This window comes from Crocodylus porosus, unplaced genomic scaffold, assembly GCF_001723895.1.
Source record: "Crocodylus porosus isolate Cpor-Errol unplaced genomic scaffold, CroPor_comp1, whole genome shotgun sequence".
Classification (NCBI taxonomy): Eukaryota; Metazoa; Chordata; order Crocodylia; family Crocodylidae; genus Crocodylus; species Crocodylus porosus.
In genome coordinates, this window is record NW_017728886.1 from 163,014,084 (window position 1) to 163,037,404 (window position 23,321).

Sequence of the window (23,321 nt, forward strand, 5' to 3'; positions counted from 1 at the left end):
CCTGATCCGTAAACTGGGGCTCTGCTGTGATGCCACCACGTCAGTCCCGGTCCCCGGGAGCCTGAGATCCCAGAGGCGGCGGGGGCAGGCTGTGTCTCTCTTGCACTTACTTCCCTATCCTTCTCTAGTACGCGGCTTCAGCGAGGCGGCGCTAGGACCCGGGGGAAGGTGTCAGGGCAGCAACTGGGGGGCGGGGCCTTCATTGACGTTACTGGTGACTGTGACGTCACAGAGGCAGCCCCGGCCGCTGGTGAATGTCTCGGAACGCGGCGGGCAGGGGGATGAGTGACTCGGGCGCGGAGGGGCCTGGCTCTGCCCGTTGCCCCCCTGAGGCCTGCCTGCTGCTGCAGCCCAAGGTGAGAGGCGGGGGCTGGGAGAGCTTCCGTCCCATCCCTGCCGGGGACGTGCGGTTGGGCGGGCGGGCAGGCGGGGCCATGAAGAGGCTCAGGTGCATGGGCCAGGCAAGACCTGCCCTGTCCTCTGCGCCCCTGGGCTGGGGGCAGGCTGCAGAGAGAGGCCCCGACCCTTCACTCTGCCTGTCGGAGGCAGGCGGTGAGGAATGGCATGAAAAGTACCGCCGTGCTGTGCTAAGGGGTGTGGGGATCAAGATCAACCTCTCCTTTCCTCCAGCCACGACCCCTTTGTCCTGGCCCCCAGCTCCCCACATTGCCTTGGCGTTGGTAACGTCCTTGCCGGTCCTTTTCCCTTGCTGGTCAGTTATCCCCATCTCTTCCTCCCTCCTGATCCATCTGGCAGTGAGATGCCAACTTATTTCCCAGCTGTTTTTGACATCCCTGCACCACTCCCAGCACCCACGCTTTGCCCAACCTGTGATTTTTTTTCTTTTCTTTTTGTGGTGGTAATTTGAAAGAAGTCTGAGGGTTTGTGTGGTGGCTGTACATAACGGAGCTGGCTGCAGGCATCCTTGTCTGTAAGTCAGAAGGCCAAACCACGAGAACTCCACTGGGGGCTGTGTGAGATGAGCTTGGTCTGGCAGCCAGGGGAGAAGTGTCCCCACCTCGAAGCCAGCTCTACATAATCTGCATTCCTCTTGGTTTTCGTGGGAAAGAAGCCCAGGACTGAGTGAGTCCGAACTGCTTTCTCTCTCCTGGTCTTGGTTGTTGGCATTGGAACTGAAGCCCATTGAAGAACCAACGTGGGAAAGCTTGTGCTGTGCCGTACCTGTTTTGTGGATATACAGGACATTGGTTTTCAGAGCTTTCAAATCAGTGCTTTTCATAAGGATTGCAGTCCTACAAAATGAAGTGACCCAGCATAAAATAACTCCTCTTTATTGGTGACCAGATGAGTCTGGGCTCAGTGATAGACCTTGGTGTGCTACATTTGACCCTGCTTGCTGCTTTTTTCCTACTGCAGGATTCACTCCTGATACTCTGGCTGGAGTTCTGACCTGATTGGGTGCTTATGTGGGGCTTGGGGCTTGTATTCCTGCTGACAGGTTATTTACGTTTCCCTCCTGCTTCCTTTCTTTAGGTTACAGTTGTGTAAGGGATGACGTAAGCATGGCAGCAGATCGCCCCAGGTGTATGACTAATATCAACCAAGTCTGAGGAAGAAGTGAAAAGAGACCCTTTGTTTGCATCTGTCCTGGTGCTACATTCTTTGCTTTCAGCTGTTATGGAGACAAATGGCTTGGAGTGGCTGGTGGTTCCCATGCAGCAGCTGGTTTCCTGGGGTGCAGCTGGTGCCATGGTTTTTGGAGGTGTGGTGCCATACATCCCCCAGTACAGAGACATCAAAAGGACACAGAATGCAGAGGGCTTCTCCACTTATGTGTGTCTAGTATTATTGGTTGCAAATATTTTAAGGATACTTTTTTGGTAAGTAGGTAACTCTTTTCTTCCCCCTTTTCTTTTCAAGCCAGTTTTTATACTGATTCCAAAGTTTTGGGTGCAAAATCTCCAAGGATGCAACTATAAAGAGTTTGTAAAGTTAATTACAGTCCCAGTGTAAGTAGATGTATTTACACTAACCTTAGAGGAATTTAGTGCACAAGCTTGATCTGTTTGCATCTTCCTAGTGAGATTATCAGCATTAATAAGTTACACTTCAAAGCCTCATCCTCTTAGGTTGAGAGAGGGCACTAGTGTAGCTCAGAATTGGATTAATCCATAATACAGCTTTCCCTTTTCATTCCCTTCTCCTCTTCCCATTCATGTTACATTGCAAAATACAATGTTGCTCCATATAAGTCATCTTCAGGGATCCTGGTTTTCTCTGATTAGCCCTCCCTCTCAATTTTCAGATTAAAAAAAGTAACCCAAAACCCACAACCATAATTAAAAATTATATTCAGTTTTAATCACGGAAAAATGTGGATTTTGGATTACTTTTTTAAATCTAAAAATTGGGGATTATTTTGTCAGAAAACCAGGATCCTTAGTTATTTCCATTGCAGTTAGAGTGATTTCACACCAGGAGTTCCTGCAGGCATGTGAAGTCCCATGGATGGGCTTCATAGGGACAGGAACACCTCACAGTGCTGAAAAATTAAAGAACCACTCCTTTAAAAAGCAACCTAATAAAGAAGATCCCATATAAAAACAGATATGTTTTAGAAAACACTCATGTAAAAAGTACTCTTGACATTCAAAATCTAGATTTTGAAACGGAATTTCTGTTTTGTGTTTATGGAGTGAAATTAAATATTTCCACGGCTTTTTTCCCTGCTTGTAAAAATAAATTTTAGAAAGTAATCTTCCTCTGCATTTTTTTTTTTTGGTTGTAACTTGACTATTCCTGCACTATGAGCACACCTGGGAAACTAAACGTTTAATTGATTGGAAAGTGAATGCAAATAGAAAAAACTAATCTGAGAGTAATTTGCCTAATGGAGCATTGCACATAATCTGCAGAGAGCTAATAGGAGGAGCCAGTCCTGACCTATTTGTTTCTAACTGCTTCTAAAGTTCCTTCAGGCTTTTAATTGGAAAAAGCATCCTGGGTTCTTATGAAAGCATCTAAAAAATCTGATGCTGAGGAGTAGAGGAAATGGGGGTTGTCCTCTGAGACAGGAGCTAGAGTGAGATGTTGGAGCTGTCAGTAGTGAGATCAGAACTACTTGTGGGGCTGGAGCTGTATTTACCAGGGAGCGGGAGGCAGGAGATGGGTAAGAGAAGGCAGGAACTGATGGCAGAGAAGCATAAGCAGGAAGCAGAGAGAGAAAGCAACTAATGGACTAATGTGCAGGGGGAGGGGGGAAGAAGAACAGAACTGATGAGTGAGGCAGAAGAAAATGAGAAGGGGAAAGGTCAGAGTAAACATTATGTTTTTAAAACTGTGCAAACACTTGTGACACCAGAGGCAGTTAGAATATATCAGTGCTTCACATTTATGTGTACGTAAGTACTGTCAGTGGCATGGAGGAACTGTGCGGTTGCTGGACATTTGTGAATTGGCATTTTAGGATGAGACTCGCTATGAAATTAAGAAGTCCTTAACTTTAGTCTATCTTAAGCACTCAGTCTGAGACAGATGCAAAAAGTAAATAGTAGAGGTGCACTGATACATTAGTCTGATATTGGATCGGCACCAATATAAAGAAAATTTTCTGTATCGGAAATCTGCCCAATGTGGCTAATAATTTGTCTGATAAATGCCTGTGTGTGTGTGCAGCCACAGCTGCATCACAGCACGTATACAGCAAGGAGCAAAGCTGGCAGCATGGAGTGCTGGAGGCAGCTGGTCAGTCTGGTGTGGTGGGAGGGGGAAGGGGTGTGGGGGTGCAGATCAAGTCCCCTTCAGTGAGGGATGGTGTGGAGCTGGGGTTTGGCACTGGGGTAGGGGCTGCCCAGCTGGAGCGGGTGTGGGATGCGGGAAGGGGCAATTTCCACTGTTGTGCGGCTCTTCTGGTGCTCATCTGGCAGCTCCCACCGCTACTCCTGTCACTCGTCTGGGGGTGGGCTCTTCCTGTGTGGGCAGATCAGGGGGCACATGCCTCCCCATGCCCTCCCAGACGAGTGGTGGGAGCAGCAGCAGGAGCCGCCAGACAAGCACCTGATGAGCTGTGCACAGTGGTGGGTGCTGTGCCCCCCTGAGGAGGTGCGCCTCCATCCCATGCCCGCCCTGGCCCCAGCCTGCAGCTACAGCCTGTCCTCCACCATGCAGATCTGGGGGCGGGGGCACACGTCCTGCCACCAGGACAAGCTGGATGCAGCTTTTCAAGCTAAAGAGCTGTGTATTGGAAATTGGATTGGTATTGGCCAATATGCCTCCTTCGAAATCGGCTATTTGTATCGGCATCAAAAATCTGTCGGTGCACCCCTAGTAAATTGTGTAAATAATGAAAATAATGAAAAATCAAATTTCAGGTAAGAAAACTTCAATGTCTAATGTGTAATTTTAGAGAGGAAACAGGTCTTTATTATAATACATATTTTAACCTGGTTGTGATGGCTTGTTCTATGGCTTCTCTCAGTATTTATACGTTATTGATGGATCTGTTTAAAGCAGTGGTTCTCGACTTTTTTTATACACATCAGTGGCCAGTCCTGACCCACTGCCCCCCGCCCACTGTGTGTGGGGTAGGGGGGTGGGTGTGTGGGGTATGAGGGGCTCCAAGCAGCCCCAAGCAACCCCTTGCAAGTTTCCCATGGTTTTCTTCTTTAAAGGAGAATCCATTTTTAAAGTTTGTCCACAACCCTTTCATATATTCTTGTGACCCACGGGTTGAGAAACACTGCGTTAAAGGACATTAGCTTTGTGTTTGTTCTGCCCTCTGATACCTTGAAAGACCCCTTGCATTCCTTTGAACGAATGGCCTCAGCTGGGACCAGGACACACGGACATGATTCAGAGTGCTGTCAGAACTATAAACCAGATGTATCCTATAACATGCTTAAAGTGTATGATGCAGCCACTCTCATTAAATTTAAGTTCAGTCAAGTTCTATACACTTTTAGTTTGCCCAGCCTGAAGTTTCTGATTCTTCCACCCTTGCTCATAGTGAATAGCCCTGTACTATGCAAGTAGTTCCACTGATACAGAGTTGTTTGGTATCACTGTAAAACAATTGTTATGACTTTAAAACAGCATTGTGTTTCCTTAGATTATTTACTTCCTCAAGATTTAAGTTGTCTGTTCCACTGTAAGACAGTGAAGTGGTGAGAGGTTTTTTGGTGGGGTAACAGTCTTCAAATGCGTGCAAGGGAAGTATGCAAATGAAAGATTCATTTTTTAAAAGACATTCTCTTAATAGCAACGTGCATATAATGTGTCAACTTGTCATGGAGCAAGTTGGTGACTTATTTTATTTGCTATACAATATTAAACTGATATTTAGTTTTGTGATAATTCTTTCACCCATTGGACATGTATATCTGACTGCTGATGTTGCTTTGTGACCAGTCTAGACAAGATCAGCACTCAAAGAACATGACTGTCTGGACACTAAAACCAGGATTATTTATTATTTTACTATTTTGTTGTCATTGCATTGTAGTAGTTAAATGACTACTACTTTTTTTTTTTTCTTTTTTAAGACTCTGATTGGATCATATGGTCTATGCCTATGCCAAGACAGAGGTTCTCCTTATAATATACTTTCTGATCATTTAATGCCTGTTCTGGCTTCAGAAGTATTGTGTTGTTAGACTTTTATCCCTTTTGAGACCCTATTTGACATCCTAATGCATGCTGCTGTTACAAAGTGTCTGCTGCTTGTCTTTGAGTTACTCCACATGTAGGTAGACCAAAATGCTGTATGTGACTGCTAAAATATCAGGTGTGATATGGTAGAAATGGCATGCAGGGCCTTACTTCCAATCTGGCATTTAGGTTGTTCATTGCTTTGCAGGACCAAGCATATAGAAGAAGGGCCTGAATGATTAGTGGGATTGCAAGGAGGGAAAAATTCCTAGTGTGTGTGTGTGTGTGTGTGTGTGTGTGTGTGTGTGTGTGTATGTGCATGTGCACAGGCGATGGTGGGGCACATGCCCCCCTGGGATTGACTACTGGCTCGGCACCACTTAGAATGGGGCAGTTTTTTGCTGAGCAGGTGGGGGTATGGGAGAGGGGCACACACTAAGCCAAGGCACAAAAGTGTCAGAGTGGATTTGGGGATTTTGGCCCACTCACAAATTGTGCCCCCCTCCCCAACTCAGGAGCCACCAGTCATGCGTACGCATGTGTCTGCGTGACTTTTCCTAAGGTTGATACACAACGTGTCTTGGGGATCAGAATTGCTCAGGGTTTGTTTCAAGTTAATCAGAATAAATAGAAGGCTGAAGGAATGAAAATTGGAAAGACGTCCCTAAGGTAGATAGTAGGCGTTTTTAGTTGCTTCCTAATGAGTAAGGTCAGTCAAAAATAGTGTTGCTTCTTGCTGTTCCCAGCAGGGTGGAATTTTTTTTGAGTTGTGCAGTCTTTTGTCTTCTCCATGAGAAAAGTACTAACCAATACATTAAATTACCCATGTTTGTTTGTTTGTTTTAAATTGCAGGTTGAAATGCTGCTGCCTTTGTAGTGCTAATAAAAAAAATACAGAAACCAGACTTAATCTTTTAAATTGGCAGCCGTATGGACAGAGCTTACTAACTGGGTTTTGCGAAACCTGGTTTCTGTTTCTGGCTGTGCCACTAGCCTGCCAGCTACCCTTCATGCATTCACTTTTCCCCAGCTGTAAGATGGTCATAGTGACATGCAACCTGACTTGCATTTCCTCAGCTGACTTAGTCAAAATTTGACTGAGGGGTGTTGGGTGGAGGGGGGGAACACATTTATGTAATTCCCTGAGACCATTTTTCTTTTACAGTTTCACAAAATTATTTCTTTGGCTGCTTTAAAAGACAAACAAACAAATGAACCACTTAATCTGTTTTGCTTGTTTAAATGACTGTTTTGGTATGTATTAAAGTCTCTGGGGAGGCAAGCCCTCAAATTGGGTGTAAACTGTAATGAGAAAACTGACTTTAACTGAATAATGGTTACCGTGGGCATGATGCCCCTAAGTCGAAGGCACTGGAAATATGCCATCAGTTTCTGAGCTTGCAGTACATATTTGAATACTTATATGTGGGCCTGAAGATAAAGGTTCCTATCAGTTTAAATTAGCCAATCAAACATTACACCCAAATTTTTCCTAAATTATCTGGGATACCGTGTCTGATGAGCAGTGATCTCAGGGTCACTCAACAGCTTCAGCCTACACCAAAAGAAATCCTAAGCCTTCCCAAAAAAGAAATCTGCAAGCTTGGAACTGTTTTCAAGCAATGACCTTCATTAAAGCTACTGTGGCTAATTTAAGGGATTTCCGTTTTTTATATATGATGTTATCTGGAAAAGTTCAGTTCGTTAGTCAGCTGCAAGCTTAATTTTTTGTAAGTGCATTACACTTGGTCTCCGCTCTGTTTTATCTAAAAGGGGCTGGAATCTGGTGTTTTGTAACCAATGACAAGTGAGTTCTTTGAAGTTAGTTGGTACAGATTGATTTGAGATCTGTATCTGGCCCAATAAGACATAGCTTTTTGCTTCACTGGGTGCATCTACACATGTGCTTTACTGCAGAATTGCCTACGCAATGCGTGCCCATATTAGAGCACAGTAGATTAATTAACCCCGCTGTAAGATAGTACTGTCCCAAGTACATTTTGTTGGTCAGCCCAGGCAGCAGGGGGTCAGACCCCTGCCTGCCATCTAATCCCATGGTGCCCTAGCCAACTCATCCACCACATGATGCCATCTCCTGGAGCCTGGGGCCGACCTCCCTTCTCCTTCCTCGAGTCACCTGCCAGCCTAGGGATGCTCCACCCTGGCTCAAACTGCTGCAGTCCCAGATGTAGCATCTGCATGTGCAGATGCTGCACCTGGGAAAAGCTGACTCACCAGATTTTATCACGTCGCTTTACTGGTACGTGTAGATATACCCACTGTTGCCTAAATTAGGCTCCCTGATTGATAGTATTATTTGTTTTTATTACTGTAGAGAATGAGAACCCAACCCATCGACTAGGATCTGGTTGTACTAGGTGCTGTTCAAACCCAGAGCACAGGGATGATGTCTCTACCAAAAACCTTACTGTCTAGCTTGCACAGCATGAAGGAGAACAGCAGGCACTTGCAAATATGTTTGATTTCCCCCCCCCCCCATTCTTACCAGTTCTTTGTTTCTGATAGCGATCCAGGGATGGCTGCTGACAGAACTATTTGCAGACTAGGAAAACTTCTCTCTCAAGACTGTTTTAGCTTCACAGGCAAAAAGTTGCTGGTCATTATTTTAAGACTGAACTGATGATGAAGACGAAAGGAGTCCCCCAGCAAAGAGAATGTAGTAGTGGGAGATTGTTCTATCTAATGCATCTCCTATAACAGACCCAGTTATCGACGGCAGAAGTCTTGCTTAGTTTTGTCCTTCTCTGCTCTTCATCTTGAAGCAAACCCTGAGGCTAGGTACAGACAGTCAAAAAGCCTGAGGCTGAATTTATTCAGTCTTTGCAGGTTAGTTTACACTGCAGAGATTAAATTGAAAAAGAAGTGGACAGACATTTACCTTTGATTCAGGATATGCAGCCACATGCCTGCAGTGGCTCAGGCCAGAAGCTGGGGGATGCTACAGCACAGCTCTCTGGCTGTGTGTTCGCTTCCTTTTTTTGCTGCCCCCCTGAGGTGGGGTCTGGGTCAGAAGCGTCATAAACTGGTTTGACCCAAATCAGTTAAGTCTGATACGATATTCAGCCAGGTTTATCTTAAACCAGTTTTAACCTTTTTGAAACTGGTTTATGTGCACTGAGCTTCTGTTCTGTTACAGGTTGAAACCACTTTCTGATCACTTAAACCAGTTTATGTGCAACTTCTGTCCCTAAAAGACCACATACCAAAGGGCAGATTTCACCAGGCAGTTAGTATTTTGAAGAGTTTCTCTCTGACATTTCCCGCTGGCTACCATTTTAGTGTTGCAACATTTTCCCTTCTTGTGATCTTGGCAGCAAAGCATTGAATTGTAACAGCTTCCTTCCAGCTTACAATCTGTTTACACAGCTGAAGGACTTGACCTGAGTTTTAAAGTCTGTCATAGGTTACTGTTGTTTCTTTCTTGTATTATAGCAGAAGGATTTGACCTGAGTTTTAAATGCTGTCATAGGTCATTGTTGTTACTTATTCGTATTATTATGTGCAGGGGTGCTGATTGTGGATCAGGAATGTACTGGTAGGTACTGTACAACCAGAACACAACATAGTCTCTATCCCTAGGATGCTTACAATCTAGCTATAAGAAAAGAAGCAATAGATGGAGACAGATGGATTGGGGATTATTAGGAAATTAGGAGGCCAGGGCAGTACAATAGATGGTAGTTTCAGCACCCTAACTGCTATCAAGTTTTGTGTTGTATTTTTAAAGGCAAACTCCTAGTAAAAAAGAGTTATGTTCTTTTGCCTCTCAGACATTAAAATCCTGCTTGGTTGTTATTGAAGATGAGGCTGGTCTCATCCAGCTTGTTTTTTAGATTGTCAGTTTTACAATGAAATTTCCAGTTTTTGTTCAAGTTAGGCTCAGGGCTACTGTAACAGGATTGTTGCAGCTGGTATTAGGTATACTGGTGGAGTTACATGGAGAAGCCTGCTTGTTGAGCTATTGAGCTCAGTTTGTTAGAAGTGTGGTGCTTATAACACCAAGGTTGCAGCTTTGATCCCTGGGTTGGATTAGATATCTTGAGGTCCCTACTTTATGATCTGTTAGAAATTGCCCTGAATCACTTGGCTTTAGATGAGGTTTTTAGTCCCCCTCTGTTTCACATGGACTAAGATCCACTGAATACTACTAAAAAGTTGTGTTACAGTTGCACTTTCAAGAACTACATTTTATTTTCTGATGGTTAACATCTTGGGGCATTTATACACGAGCTCTGGGAGTGCTCTGGGATGTGGTTTAATTGAAGTGGATCCGAGAGCTGCTCTAATTAAAGCACCTGAAGCATCACATGTATCAGTGCCCCCATACTGAAAAATGGTGGTGGGAGCGCTTTAGCTAAAACTTGTTGAATGAGCTTTAGTTAAAGTGCCCCTGCCACCACTTTTCAGCTTGGAGACGCTGATGCATGTGATGCTGGAATCTGCTGGAGCATGGTAATTACTGTGCTCCAGCAGATTAGATTAATTGAGTCTGCTCTGATGTGCTGTAATTACAGCGTGTCAAAACAGCCTCTCTGCATGTTTATAGGCAACCTTAAGTAAAAAAAAATGCGTTAAATCTGCCATTGGGCCCTCCACATGCTGCAGATTTCATAGTTATTTTGCTGTGTGATAGTTACCATTCTGAGCTTCCAGCTGGCTTAAAGCAGGTGGGGGATCTTTTAACATTCCAGCTCCTCTTTGCTTGGGCACCGTTGTACCTTATGGGATCTTCCACCCCCTATGAAAAAGCTTGTTGAACCTTCCCATCCACAAGCCCCTGCTTTAATAACAATATGAGTAACAACTTTTGCCAGGTAGAAAAGATGGTTGAATGCAGCCCCTGAAACCTAAATAACAACACTAGGGTCTTCTAGTCTTCCCTGCCTTCCCAGCACTCCTGGTGCTTTCTTGTTTGGGAATGGAGACGGGGAGAATTTTGAACCTGGATGCCAAAACAGTAGTATTGTGCTGCTGGGAGACCAGCTTTTGAACCCTGGTTTCACATACAAATTAAAATTTGCCTATTGGAATGTGTTCCTCCCCTGGCCCCCCCCATCCCTGACATTCATTTCTAATGGTACTGAGCAAAATGATGCTCTGTAACTTTTTTATCTCATCTAGGATAAGATAGATGCAGTATCTAGAAAATGCATGTCATCTAAAGAAGGAATTGGTTACTGATTATGACGGTTTGTGGTGAAAACAATGCTGTGTGCTGTGATATGTTAACTCTGTATCTCATATATTGTTTGCAGTTACTATAAGAATTGTGTCGTTTGCTTTCAGTTGCGTGTGTCTTCTTCTGTGCCATTTTGATAATCATTAGCTTTAAAAGGGTAGATGACTCAGCGTTAGCAGTAGAGCCTTCTGACTCCTTCCTGATCCCTTGTTGTAACATGAAACAAACTTATGGGGATTGCACCTCATTGTCATCTGACGCGTGGTGGCCTGAGGCAATTATGTTTCTTTGTTTGAAGGGGGTGGCGTTTATCACAAGAGGCTAATACCACCGGGGGTGGTCCCAACGTATGTTCCAGGGCTTAAATGGGCCAGGAGAGACTCAAATATGTTCCCTCTGGGTCAAGACTGAAGAATGTTAATGAATCAGTCAGAGGAAACTAGCACTACCACGGTCTTTCCTGGAAAAAAATAAATACAACTGCAGCCTATAGTGCTGCTAGCTCGACACCTCTTAGAACAACTGAATTAACCTTCTAAAAATGCTCTTGTAACGGGATAAGCATTTCCTACATCTACTGTAGAGGGCTTTTGCCAGTTGTTGCTAACAGTTGGACAGATTCTTCCTTTCTGAAAGTCCCACGAGGCAACTGAACAGGGTCTGTTCAAGCAGTTTGGGGGTCTCCAGCAAGATGATTCACTTGGCCTAGGGACAGACATTACACACAAACCAGTTTAAGTGATCAGAAACCGGTTTAAACCTGTAACAGAGCGTAAGTTCAGTGCACATAAACCAGTTTCAAAATAGCTGAAGCTGGTTTAAGATAAACCTGGCTGAATGTTGTGTCGGCCTTAACTGAACTGGGTCTAACTGGTTTATGCAATATCTGTCACAGACCCCTTCCTGGTTTAAGCTAAACCAGAGTCCCCCAGTATCCCAGGTGTTTTGCAGCTCTGGGTGTTGCCGTCTGCTCCAGAGAGCAGAGCTGACCCCGCCCCCCTGCTCCCTGGCCAGAGCTCCAAGGGGAGACTGCAGGTACAGCAGCATCTGCCTGGCTTCTCTGCCCCACCTCCTGCTCGCTGCTCAAGTGAGCCCCAACCCCTTCCCTCCCATCTCCTACAGCATGGACCCTAGGCATGTGATATGCTAGCTAATGCTGGGGGGGGGGTGTCCTTGTCCAATTTCACTGGGACATAGACAGAACAGTGTCCCCTTAGGGCTTTTGGAGCTAGTTAACAGGTCAACTGGTAATGTCCCTCTGTTCCTTCTTTGGAAAAAGCTGTTTGAGAAGAGCTTGAGCTAATGAGAGAGGATTTTGTTTTGTTGATGGGCTGATAAACCCTGCTGGCTTGCTTGCCTGTCAGTTTGCTGCAGATGGTATGACTAAAGCAGGGAAGGAGACTGAAAAGCTCCATATCATCAACAGATGTATGCACTGCACACCCAACTTTGCCTCAGAGTGCTAGCACTGGGGTCTGGCAACACTTGCCTCCTGAGCAGCGAGACGGGAAAAGCCTGGGATGGTGCAGGCAGACCTTCCTAATCAGAGTATCCTGCCCCCACTCAGCTCAGCATTGTGGAAGGAAAGGGAGGGCTGCTCTAGTGCCCCCTGGCTTCTAGCCTGGGCCACTGCAGGCATGTGCTTGCATTTCTTCAGTTCAGAGGGGATGTCTTCATGGTTACAAACCAGTTCAGCATAGCCAAGTTAGACTAACCTGCAAAGATTGAATCAATTCAGGCTCAGGCTTTTTGAATATCTATCCCTAGCCTTGGGCCCCATGGTTGCCAGGTCCAGTATTTGCTTTGCGTCTCCCAGACTCTGCTGTGCCCAGAGCTTGAGGGGCAGTGCACAGCGGTGTTGGAGGGACTATGGTTACTTCTTTTGTTAAATAGGAGACACACAATATATCATGACTGTGCTGAAGAAAGGAGCCATCTAAGGGCTATTGCCACTTAGCTGTGTTCACTCTTCATGCTGCTCTAGGGTGTGATTAGCACAGCGCAAGGGGTCATGGGTGGCTTTATAAATAAGGGTTGCTTGAATCTCTAGGTTCAGCAGCATTAGTTGAATCTGACTGGGAGGGGCTCAGGGCTGGGGCCACAATGGCACCTCTGCTTTGCTTTCTCCCCCAACCCATTCTTCTTGATGCAATGGAAGCCCTTCCTGTGACTTTGACTAGGATGCCTAGACTTGGCTGTATCATCTCCCCACCACCATTCTGCAGCAAACCTCTGAATTTGTTGGGCCTGACTCTGCCATGGTGTGACCCCCCCACAAACTGAAACCTTCTCCTGATTACCTGTTCCCCAAAAGTAGTAGTAGAAGAGAAGGCCTTTTGTATGTGTCTGCCAGAAGAGCTGGAGGTCATGGGTGGTAGTGTGGAGGCTTATGGACTTCTCTTGGTGTACTTTAGGTGGGTATGGTTAGGCAGCTAAATACCTGGTCATTTCCATTTGAATGGTCTGTTTCTGCAGGAGACCCACCTGGCCGTCCCAGAGAAAGGAATAATTCCAGGGAAGCTCAGTACTCGGGCACTTTCCATTTTCTTTTGTCAGGAAGTAATTTAGCTGGGGACTTATTTGATCCATAACAATAAAAATGAAGCTCTCTAAAGACATGATTGTGGTACATTTTATTTTCACTTATTTAGCACTTGCACAGTGCTAGGGCTTGATGACCAGCATAGCTGATCTCTCTTAATAAGTCCTGGCCTTGCCCAGAGCTTTACCATAAAAGAAAACTTAAGTTTAAAAATCATATCCAGGCATTACTGGAACCAATTTTGAGGGCACTTATAGGATGGACTCCGAGCAGATGGGAGGCCTTGCATCATACCCCTTTACTTATGCTATAGCAATATAAAGTCAAGCATACTAGTTCTTTCTTTTTGCTGAAGTGTCATAAAACATTAACCAATCATTTTCCTGCTACTTTGGATGGCACTACAGGAAGTTATGGAGCTTGACAATGTGTCTTTACCATATTCCTTAAGAAACAGCCAGGTGCAAAGCCTAACAACTATGTTTAAGAAGAGAGAAAAAGAGAACAAGTTCACAACTGCATACCTGATGCCTCCCTGACATAAATCTAACGCATCTTGCAAGAACTGTATGCGATAGACTTTCCTTCCTCCCTTGCCTTCTCTGCCCCTTATTCCTACTCCTTTCTGTTTAATTTGCTTATGGATGATGTCTAGGGGGACTATTGAGCTGTTCCGCAAGGGGTCTTGTTTCCTATGATAGAATCTAGTGCAAACATAGAAGCTCTCTGGCTCCAATCCATGTTTCTCTTTCTGCATGAGGTGCAGATTTCAGTAATCCCCTGCAAACATCATTCACAAGCAAATATAAATTAAAATGAGGGGTGGGCAGGGGAGGATATTGCCATGTCCCTATATTCAGTTGAGTGGTGTTTTTCCTGTGCTTTTGAAATTGGTCTTTTCCTCCCTGTCTCCCCAGTTCAGATTATTTTAGATTTAATGATCTTTGGTATATGTTGTCAAGTTATCCAGAGTGCTGGATACTGGGGGGTACAGTGAAGCCTAATGCTTGTAGTTGTGTTGGAGGATGGGAGGGAGGGAGCTGTTCTAATTTAAAATGTCAGATTAGTTGTGATATTTTTTTTTGGCCAGGGACAGGGAGAGTGAAGCAGTTGCTAGTATGAGTTCATCTAATGTATTTCATAAATGATATCTATGGAGTCCCAAGTGTGGTGCCGGAGGGACTTGTTACTTGGCTTCTGTACATCCACTTCAAAAGCCATACGTAATCCCCCCATTCTAACACAGTTTTGCTTGCTATCTCTTTCTTTCTGTGTTTGGGCCACTGGAGGCTTATGAATCGCCTCTCTGTTGATACTAACAAACCTGGCCTTTAGCTCCAGCAGGAGATGCTCCTGCTTTTAGATCCTTAGCTCTCTGGTTCTGTCTCCAGTGACATCCTATCCAAGGGCATTACATCAAATGCAAGTGGACTGTGATTATATTAAGTTCGTGCACTTCTCTGCAGATTTCTCACAAATGGTCCTTGTTTAGGATCCAGTCATGAAACATTCCGCTGTGATTGATGGGTGAAGGTAATTGGAGTATAAAGCTCATCATCTTTTGAGATGTGTAATTATATATATATATATTTTTTTTACATTTTAGGTTTGGAAGGCGTTTTGAGTCCCCTCTTTTGTGGCAGAGCATTATCATGATCATTACTATGTTACTGATGCTGAAACTGTGCACTGAAGTACGTGTGTCAAACGAATTAAACTTAAAACGCCGCTCCTTTGCAGGTCAGTGAAGGTAACAGGTTGTTGCTAAGCGCAGTTTCCAAATTATTTTTTTAAAAGTATCTATGGTTGTGTAAAAGTTCTGTATGTATTGCATCAAACCATCATTTCTTGATGATCCAGCATGGGACTTCCTGAATGTTGCCTTTAAAATAATGTTCTTCCAAATGATTTTTTTTAAAGATTCAATTTATTTCTAAATGGGTCTTAGTTCAGCCTAAAGACTATGAGTTCTCTTCAATGTTTAATGTAGTCCTTTAGGAAGTGGTTCTGAAAGTCATGCTAAAGTGCCAGCCTTGACTATCCTACAATCAAGCGTGAATGAGCGTAGAACTTCTATTTCTTTTGCTGTACTTTCATGTCAAGTCTCTAGGTCAGAGAGTCACAACTGGCCAGTGTTGGAAACCTCATCTTGCTGTTTCCAACCTTGTGTGGTTGCTGGTACATAAAATATTCTATTCTTGTCACCATATTGTCAATGTAAGGGGTGATTAACATGGCAGTGTCCCTTGAATGTCTAAAATGAATACATTGTAATACCACATGTTGCTGTGGTCTTGCTGTATGCAGATCTTTATGTCAGTATTTCCAATGTGGGCCTGAATATCATTTTTTTTGTTTAAATAAATCTTGTAATGATGCTATTTGCATTGTAGCAACTTTCTTCTTTTAGTTTGGAAATGTGAAAAATGCAGACTTTTATTTGAGTGGTGTTAGAATGATGATATAGCCATGATGGTCCAGAAATTATGTGAGAAGTAAAGATTTCTTAGTGTGATATCTTTTATTGGTCCAGCTATGTAGTTGGGATAAAGTTAGACAAGGGTTTGAATGTAAGACATTTTTCCACAGATCTTGTACTTCCAGTTTTTATTTTCCATCTGTCCTTGTTGGAGACAGACTGCAAACCTGTCAGCTTCTCATTTGTTTTGTCAACATAGGTGTGTGACTTTTTTCCCTCCATCTGTTTCTTTCCTTAAGTGAGGGTCTGCTCCAGCTTCATGTACCACAGCCTTTCCAGGGTGAGCGAGCCCTAAAAGGCCATAGATTCTGCTCAGCAACAGCGTAATCCATTTAATAGATTAATACATTATTCATTTAATAGAAAGATAGTTCCTGCCCTCATGCCCCAGTTTCTCTGGGGTGTTTTGTAAAGTTGCCCAGGTAAGTGACCTCCTAAAGAACTTGAAGTCATCTGCAAATTTCTCCTCCCCATCCATTATTTGGTCTTGTAATCTGGGATTTCGTTTTCTGAAAATGTTAGTTTTAAGAGGATGAATGACTTTAGAAAAGCTTCCCACATTTGGCAGGGATTGAAGTGTAAAGAAGTATTGGGAGAAGAACATTCACTGTCTGCCTCAGGATTCTCGTTGGCTGTGGAAAGAGCAGAAAGCTTCCCCCTGTGCGTGTCTACATGTTCACCCGGACTGCAGCACAGTGAGCCAGGTTGCAGCTGGCAGGGGGCCCTGGAGGTTGGCCTGCCAGCCTGGGGGTGCTTTAGCTGAGTTCAGTGTGTTTGGAGGCGATGGCTGGAGCACAAGAGTGCTTCAGCATGGGGCTAGCTTGCAGGCAGCTCCTGCACTGGAGCAACCTTGTGCCTCAGCCAGCTGGCTCGGTGTCTACATGTGTGATGCTGTGCACGAAAAAACACACCAGTGCTGCTGTGGAGTTTTAGTTTTGTGTGCCCCTGATAGGGTGCATATATAGATACTGAGACATTTACTGCATTGAATTAGGCAACTGCACAGTAAATGTCTTGTGTATACGTGCCCTCTGTGTTTGCATTTTACATAGTTAAGGAGTAAATCTTTGGGCCAGCCCATCTTCTCTTCCTCTGTCTGGCAAGCTTCTTACCTAACTGCTAGAGGCGGGAGTCCAATCCAGCCTAGGACACCTTCTCTTTTAAAAACCCTGCCTGTATAGATATACAGTTGCCTGTTGGGGAAACCAGTTTTTTCATTAGTATGTAAGGATACTTGTTCCAGGAGCTTGTTGTGTCACTGGATGTCCTTCCCTAGGAGTCAGTTTGTTATATATTTAATCAGCCAGCAAGATTAATTTGGCCTGTTGGGGGCTTTTGCTGCAAAGAAAAAAAAAAAAAAGTAAAAAGCTTATTGTACTTTTTTTCAGACTGTCTGCTATTGGAACAGCACAGTGCAACTGTGTGGTTCTCCTAAGTTTTCTCCCCCACAGCTTTCTCTTAAGTGATAAGGCTATTTAGAGATATGATTATAATAGTAAGATTTACAGGATGGGGAGGGAAAAAACAAAACTATTAACATGCACAATCTCAGAATTCGCTGGTAGTTGTAACATACTGACTTGAAATCAGCATTTTGTGGTGCCTAGGCATAAATGCTTCTATCAAGAGAGGAAGGATAGGTTTGAGGTTAAAGCATAGGACTGGGTATCACATGATCTGTCTGTTTAATCTTGGCTCTGCTACAACTTATCATGTGATTCTGAGCTAGCTCTTAAAATCTTTCTGTACTTCACTTTCTCCTGGAGTGAGCTTTCGTTTAGTACTTTTGAGTAGTATTTGAGATCTCTGGATAAAGACTACTAAATTCTGTATTGTGATGTGATATATGCAAGCACTGTAGGACTTCTTAAATCTTTCTTCCCTCCTCTCTAATGTCCTCACAAAATAATTGTAAATTAAAAAGTAAAAATGTCCGTACTCCATCTTCATTTAATGGTGACTGCTTTATTTTGTTTTCTAATAACCCTGGTGCACATTTGCCCAATAGGTCTTGAATTATACAGAAGTAACATGGGGCTTTTTTTTTTGTTTGTTTTCCATCTGTTTACCCTGCTGACCTTCCTAGTTATTCAAAATACCCCTCTGGAATAGCTAGTTCAGGAGGAAGTGAACTTTTTTTATCTTCCTGGCAGTAAGGGGAGTGGTCACTCTCAATCCTGACAGACCAGTTTTGTGAGTTTGAGCACTGGTTTGAAGAACATGTTAATGGCAGTTAATTAGGTATATTCATAAACCCATTTAGTTGGAGCAGTGTACAGTGCTGACACGTTCATTTATCTGGTGTCCCTTTCAGCTTAAAAAGTGTAGCCTCCTCAGGCTCTGTCGGAGCGACACTATTTCCTCTGAGAGCTATTCCTTCCTGCCTCGTTATTAGGGAAACTTTGCTTCTTTTGGTTTCTTTACTGGAATATTTATTTCTTTCCCTCTGGGACTTCTAGGAAAGATTTATCCTCTTATGTACTCGCAAACTGCATGTCAGTTGGAAGTAGCAAAGCCCATTTCATGCTGCTGTTTGTTCTCCCCCCACCCGTTTTTTCAAGAGGTCTCCCTCACAATTGAATAGAGTCAATTTAAGAGTGATTACATCCTGTTTTGTGCATCCTGTTGTGTGTTTTGGTGGTGTTTTTTTGTAGCTGAAGTCTTATCAAAGGTATAGGATACAAGAGACTTAACTTCTCAATGGTAAGAAAATTCCCTTTCAAATGGATGAGAATGTGCTATGGATGCTATGTTAATGGGAGGCAGGCTTTAGATAATGTCTCAGACATAAGTTATTGGATTTTTTAAAAATTCCATTTTGATCATACTCAGACTTTTTATATTTGTGGATATCCTGGCACTATTGTAATGGTAATAATAGCCCTCCTCAGTCATTGCCCAGTTTAATTGGGTGTCTGCAGCAGTAGTGTGCATTGTGGCTGGATTGTTTAGTACAGAATAGCTCAGTTTGCTGGAGTTTTATTTTGTTTAAGCTCTTTTCTTTGTATAAATCAGCTTTTCATTGTTGCTGTGTGCATTCTTTCCTACATCAGTGCAACTATGCTAAAAGGGCAAGATTTAAAAAAGTGACTGTTGATGGGGGTTTTTTTCCTCTTTTTTTGGAGGGGAAGAGCTTCTCTTATGGGATGCGTGGTTTAGAGTCAGAATGTGAGGCAATCACCCTCTGAAAATTGAGTCCCTTTTTAAAGGAGATTCAAGCTGCCATCTAAAAATGGAAGCAACTAAAATTGCTAGGCACTTTTTGAACACCCCTGGCAGATACAGTTAGGCCCAATGTGGCGGTGATGTCTTCCTTCCCCCCAGCCCTATCCCCAGTTGTATCCCTGGAATCTTTTATTAGTAGCATGTGGCCAAATGCAAGGTACACTTAAATATTTTACCTATTGGTCCTAAGCAAAGATGACTTTTTTACCTTGGGAAGTCTCTCTTTTGGCACATGGGTGGCTGCAATGTCTTGCACTGATGGTGATGGCACTTATTATTTGTCTTACAGCATTTGCGTCGGATTAAGTGGGACAAGAACTCCACTGAGTTGTTTTGTTTTATTTTTTTTAATCAACTTATTTATTCTCCTCTATGTTTTGGACTCTTTCCCTCTATCTGGTGTTGTCTTATCCCTATTTACTATAATGCCCTGATCCCTTGAGGAGAGCCCTGGAAAAACAATATTGGGCAGTATGTGGTTTATAACTAGAATTCAGACCTGCAGAGGATGTGTGAAATAAAATTAAGTCTTTCAGGATATGAATTACTTGCATTGGCAGTTTGGTCCATCAGCCTCTGACACAAGTGATTGTAAGTTTAAGCTGGTTGAAACCCATTCTTGAACACAGTTCCCTGCAAAACCCTGAGGCAGACCATTGTTTTTACATACCATACTTACGTGTCCCTACATAACTCTTTTCTGAAAATCTCTTCCACCCTTGCTTTTACCTAAGGTTATAAGACAAAAAGAAGCAATATAAACTTTATTTCTGTAGAAAACAGATACATATTTGTACCATATTTTGAAGGTTGCATGTTACATGCAGTTTTTGTTTTCTTCCCTAGTTTCTCTCCCATCCCATTGTTATGGGATCATACACTGAGACCATTCAGCTTTCAGTCTTCCCTGAAATCTTGGGGAAAGTCCTGTAGATGGCATGGAATCTAAAACTCTTTGGCATGATTTATTTATTTTTATCAGCAAACTGTACTAACCAACTAAACTTGAATACAAACTAAAAGAGCAACAATTGTATTGGATCTAACTTGCTTGTTTTGTCTTCTCTTCGTCCCTGTTCTCAATTTTTTTTATGTAGCCGCAGATAGTAAGGACGAAGACATCAAAGCACCTCCCAAGAGATCCTATCTGGGTATGTACTGTGCAAGGCCACCCTGCATGAAGTTGCCATCTCAAACATAACTCATGCTTCATTACTTTTTTCTTTTTGCTTTTTTTTGCTTACCATGTTAGAAATGATAGTATGATCATTTTTACAGAGATGTTTATTCTATCTTTTCTTGAGATGCTGGAATCTGTTTAATTTTTAACCTTTCTAGAGGAAAAGATGCTTTCAGTTTTGTGCTAGAAACCAGTTGTTTTAAAGGAGGTTTTGAATTTGTGAGCACAGCCCATCATTCTACTGGATTTTATTTTCCTTTCTCTAACCCAGTGAGAGAGGCAAAGTACTGTGGAATGGAATTTGTGGAGTCATGACAATATTTTTTTATCTCCTCAACCCCCGCAGAACTGTCTTCCCAGATATCATGAGCCCTTTCTCCAGAAAGCTTCCACTGTGAAACAAACTATAAAAAGTATGGGAATGGCTTTTGGCTGAGCCGTAGTATCTCAAGTTCAGCAAGATGACAGTGGTCTGTAACAAGATCAGTGAAGCTTTCCTACTCCCATTCTTTAATTTTCCGTGGATCCCACATACGTTGGTCTCCTGTCACTATTAAAATCTGAACTGAATCCATTCAAACTTCTGAGTGTTCCTTAGCTAGAGAGAGGGAGAAATATAGTATGTTCCATGTCTGTGTACTATTTCTGGTTCAGTAACCAGAAGAGTCTGTTATGACTGTATTTGTTTCAGCAAGCAGACCTGTGTTCAAGCAGTTTAGCCTGTGTTAAGTGCCCTGGTGGCATTGCAAACTTGTTCCCTTTCAAGCAAGGCTTATCTCCTAACACGTGCTATAGTAGATCCCTGCATTCCAATGATTTGCAACTGTGACAAGCTTCTTAGTTGAAGAAGGAGTGTAGATGCCAGTTCAGAGAAACAAGTCCCAGTATAAACGCTGAAGTTGCATCGCTTGAATTTAAGTTGGCTTCTATGCTGAATTTGTTAAGATGATGCAAAATTCCATGTAGGTGCTGATTATTTTGGATTATGAATGTTGTGTTTCAGTTCTGTTTGCAGTGACAAGGAAGCTATGTAAGGGAAGTCATAACAGAGCATAGCATGGAATTCCTCATTCGAAATAAGAGTACCTGTGGGACTTCAAATCACTATAAGTAAATCTGTTGTAAACATAGGTAAATAAAGGTGCAGTCTCTGATCAGTAGAGAAGTTCCTGCATAGCAGTGCACCACAGAGCACTTCCCTGAAACTTTCAGTCCAGGCCTGGGGATTTGATCTTTAAATAACAGTGGGTGTGTCTATACGCGCACTTTAATGTGCAGTGGATAATTTTACTGCGTATTAAAACATGACTTAAAAAAAATATCATTATGCTAATGTGCAATTAAATAGCTTGTTGTAGGGGTAGGCAACCACCGGCCCAGGTGCCAGAGCGTAGCACGTGAAAGCATTTTGTTTGGCATGCATGCCTAGGGTTGGATGGTATGCAAGGGGTCTGGGCTTTGCTGCCACAACAAGGATCAGGCCCTTTGTGGTTCCCCCACCGTATGCCCCGGCACATCAACATCTTATATGTCAAGGTTGCGGGTGTTTTTGGCACTCTGCCCAAAAATGTTGCCGACCCCTAGTCTACTGCACATTAAACAACACTTAAAAAAAGCATGCAGCCTAATATGTATTCATTTAGTACCTCACATTGGAGGTACTAAATTTAATGCGCATTAATGTATGTGTAGATGCACCCAGTGTATTCAAAAGCAGTATTCGTCTGGATTTTTCTGAAGAGAACATTTATTTTGTAGTATTCCAAAAGTGCATGTTGGTTAAATACCACCATTTTGAAAAGCACCTTTTCCTATTATATCTTTTGCAAAACTTTTTTTTTGAGGTTCGGCCTCAAATGGTGTTTGTTTTGCTGGTTGTCTTACCTTGAGTTTTTAGTCATTCTCTCTGGCTTGCTGCATCAAAACATACTAACCTGTAGAAAGTAAACATGAAAAATGCCATCCCTAACATGTTTACATTCTTGTTGTCCATATTCATTTGTTTTGTTTGTGGTGGTATAGGTAGAAATAGTTTTCTGTTCATTTGTTGAAGGGTAAAGGTTGGCTAATTTTGAATGCTTCAAGAAAATAAAGGCAATAGAAACGATTTGGTGAATGCTGTATTACTAGCTCTTGTTTGTTTTTGTAAAAAACCCCAAAATGCATAAGTTCTAAATATCAGTTGCTTAAGAGCTTTCAATAATCATATTAGGTGATACTGGTCCTAGGAGTTTCTATAGAAGTGCTCATGTAATTGTATTCCATGATACCTGTGATGAGCAACTTAACAAATGAGCCTGAGTTTTGCAAAGCCAGAGGGATCAAAAGAAATACTCAGTTTTTTCCCCCTTTCTGCAGGGCTGTCCAGCTGGTAGCCCATATGCTAAGGGTTTAATCTGGGGTCCCACCTGGGTGCCGCTTCCCTTATTTCTCTGGCTGCAGCAACAGCTGGGGTCTCAAGGCTCCCCCTCCATCCCCTGGTTTATGCTGCAAGCTCTTGGCCTGGCAGCTTGGAGTGCCCTTGTGGCATGGTGATGCAGGGGACCTGGCAGGGAGCTGAAGGTGAAATGAGACGCTCTGCTACATAGGGGAGCGCCTACCTGCACATACATGCATGGGGCATGCAGTCCAGGGGGCCCATGGGCCCCACTAGTACTGCCTTCGCAGCGTGTGGGCCCCTGCTGTTGCGGCATGTGGCTCCCAGATGTTTTGAAGTTGAACAGCTCTGCCCTATTGTGTAGGAAAAGGGCAGGCTAACATGAGTGCTTCCAACTTTAATTATTCAGTTTACTGTGTCTATTCTGTGTATGCGCTTGTTAAAAAAGCACACATTTCTTACTAGTCTGGATATGTTTAAAATGCTTCTGAAACATACAGGTAAATAGGCAGGCAGATCATGTACTACTGAATTAAAAAAATCCGAGTGGGGGGGACATGGTGCTTTCTTGCCTTGGGGTGGCTTAAATCCTATACAAAATTCCTTCCTGGTTTAAGTTAAATCAGAGTCCTCCAGCATCCCAGCATGCTCTGCAGCCCTGGGCTGGGCTGTGCTCTCTGCTTCACTGGAGCAGGGCTAGCCCCACCTCTC

General features: G+C 43.3%; 1 protein-coding gene across 3 annotated transcripts in view; it reads left to right on the forward strand.

Moving 5' to 3' along the window:
• The first annotated feature begins 206 nt into the window (after positions 1-206).
• Positions 207-23,321, forward strand: part of PQLC1 (PQ loop repeat containing 1) — an 87,570-nt gene continuing 64,455 nt past the window's right edge. Inside the window, exons 1-4 of one of the 3 annotated variants that reach the window (XM_019544637.1) lie at positions 207-356; positions 1,495-1,841; positions 14,956-15,089; positions 20,151-20,204. In XM_019544637.1, coding sequence (XP_019400182.1) covers positions 1,639-1,841; positions 14,956-15,089; positions 20,151-20,204 — 391 coding nt within the window. In that variant the 5' untranslated portion in view covers positions 207-356; positions 1,495-1,638. The remainder of the gene's footprint in view (positions 357-1,494; positions 1,842-14,955; positions 15,090-20,150; positions 20,205-23,321) is intronic. The other 2 variants (XM_019544646.1, XM_019544655.1) reach the window with 2 other exon arrangements.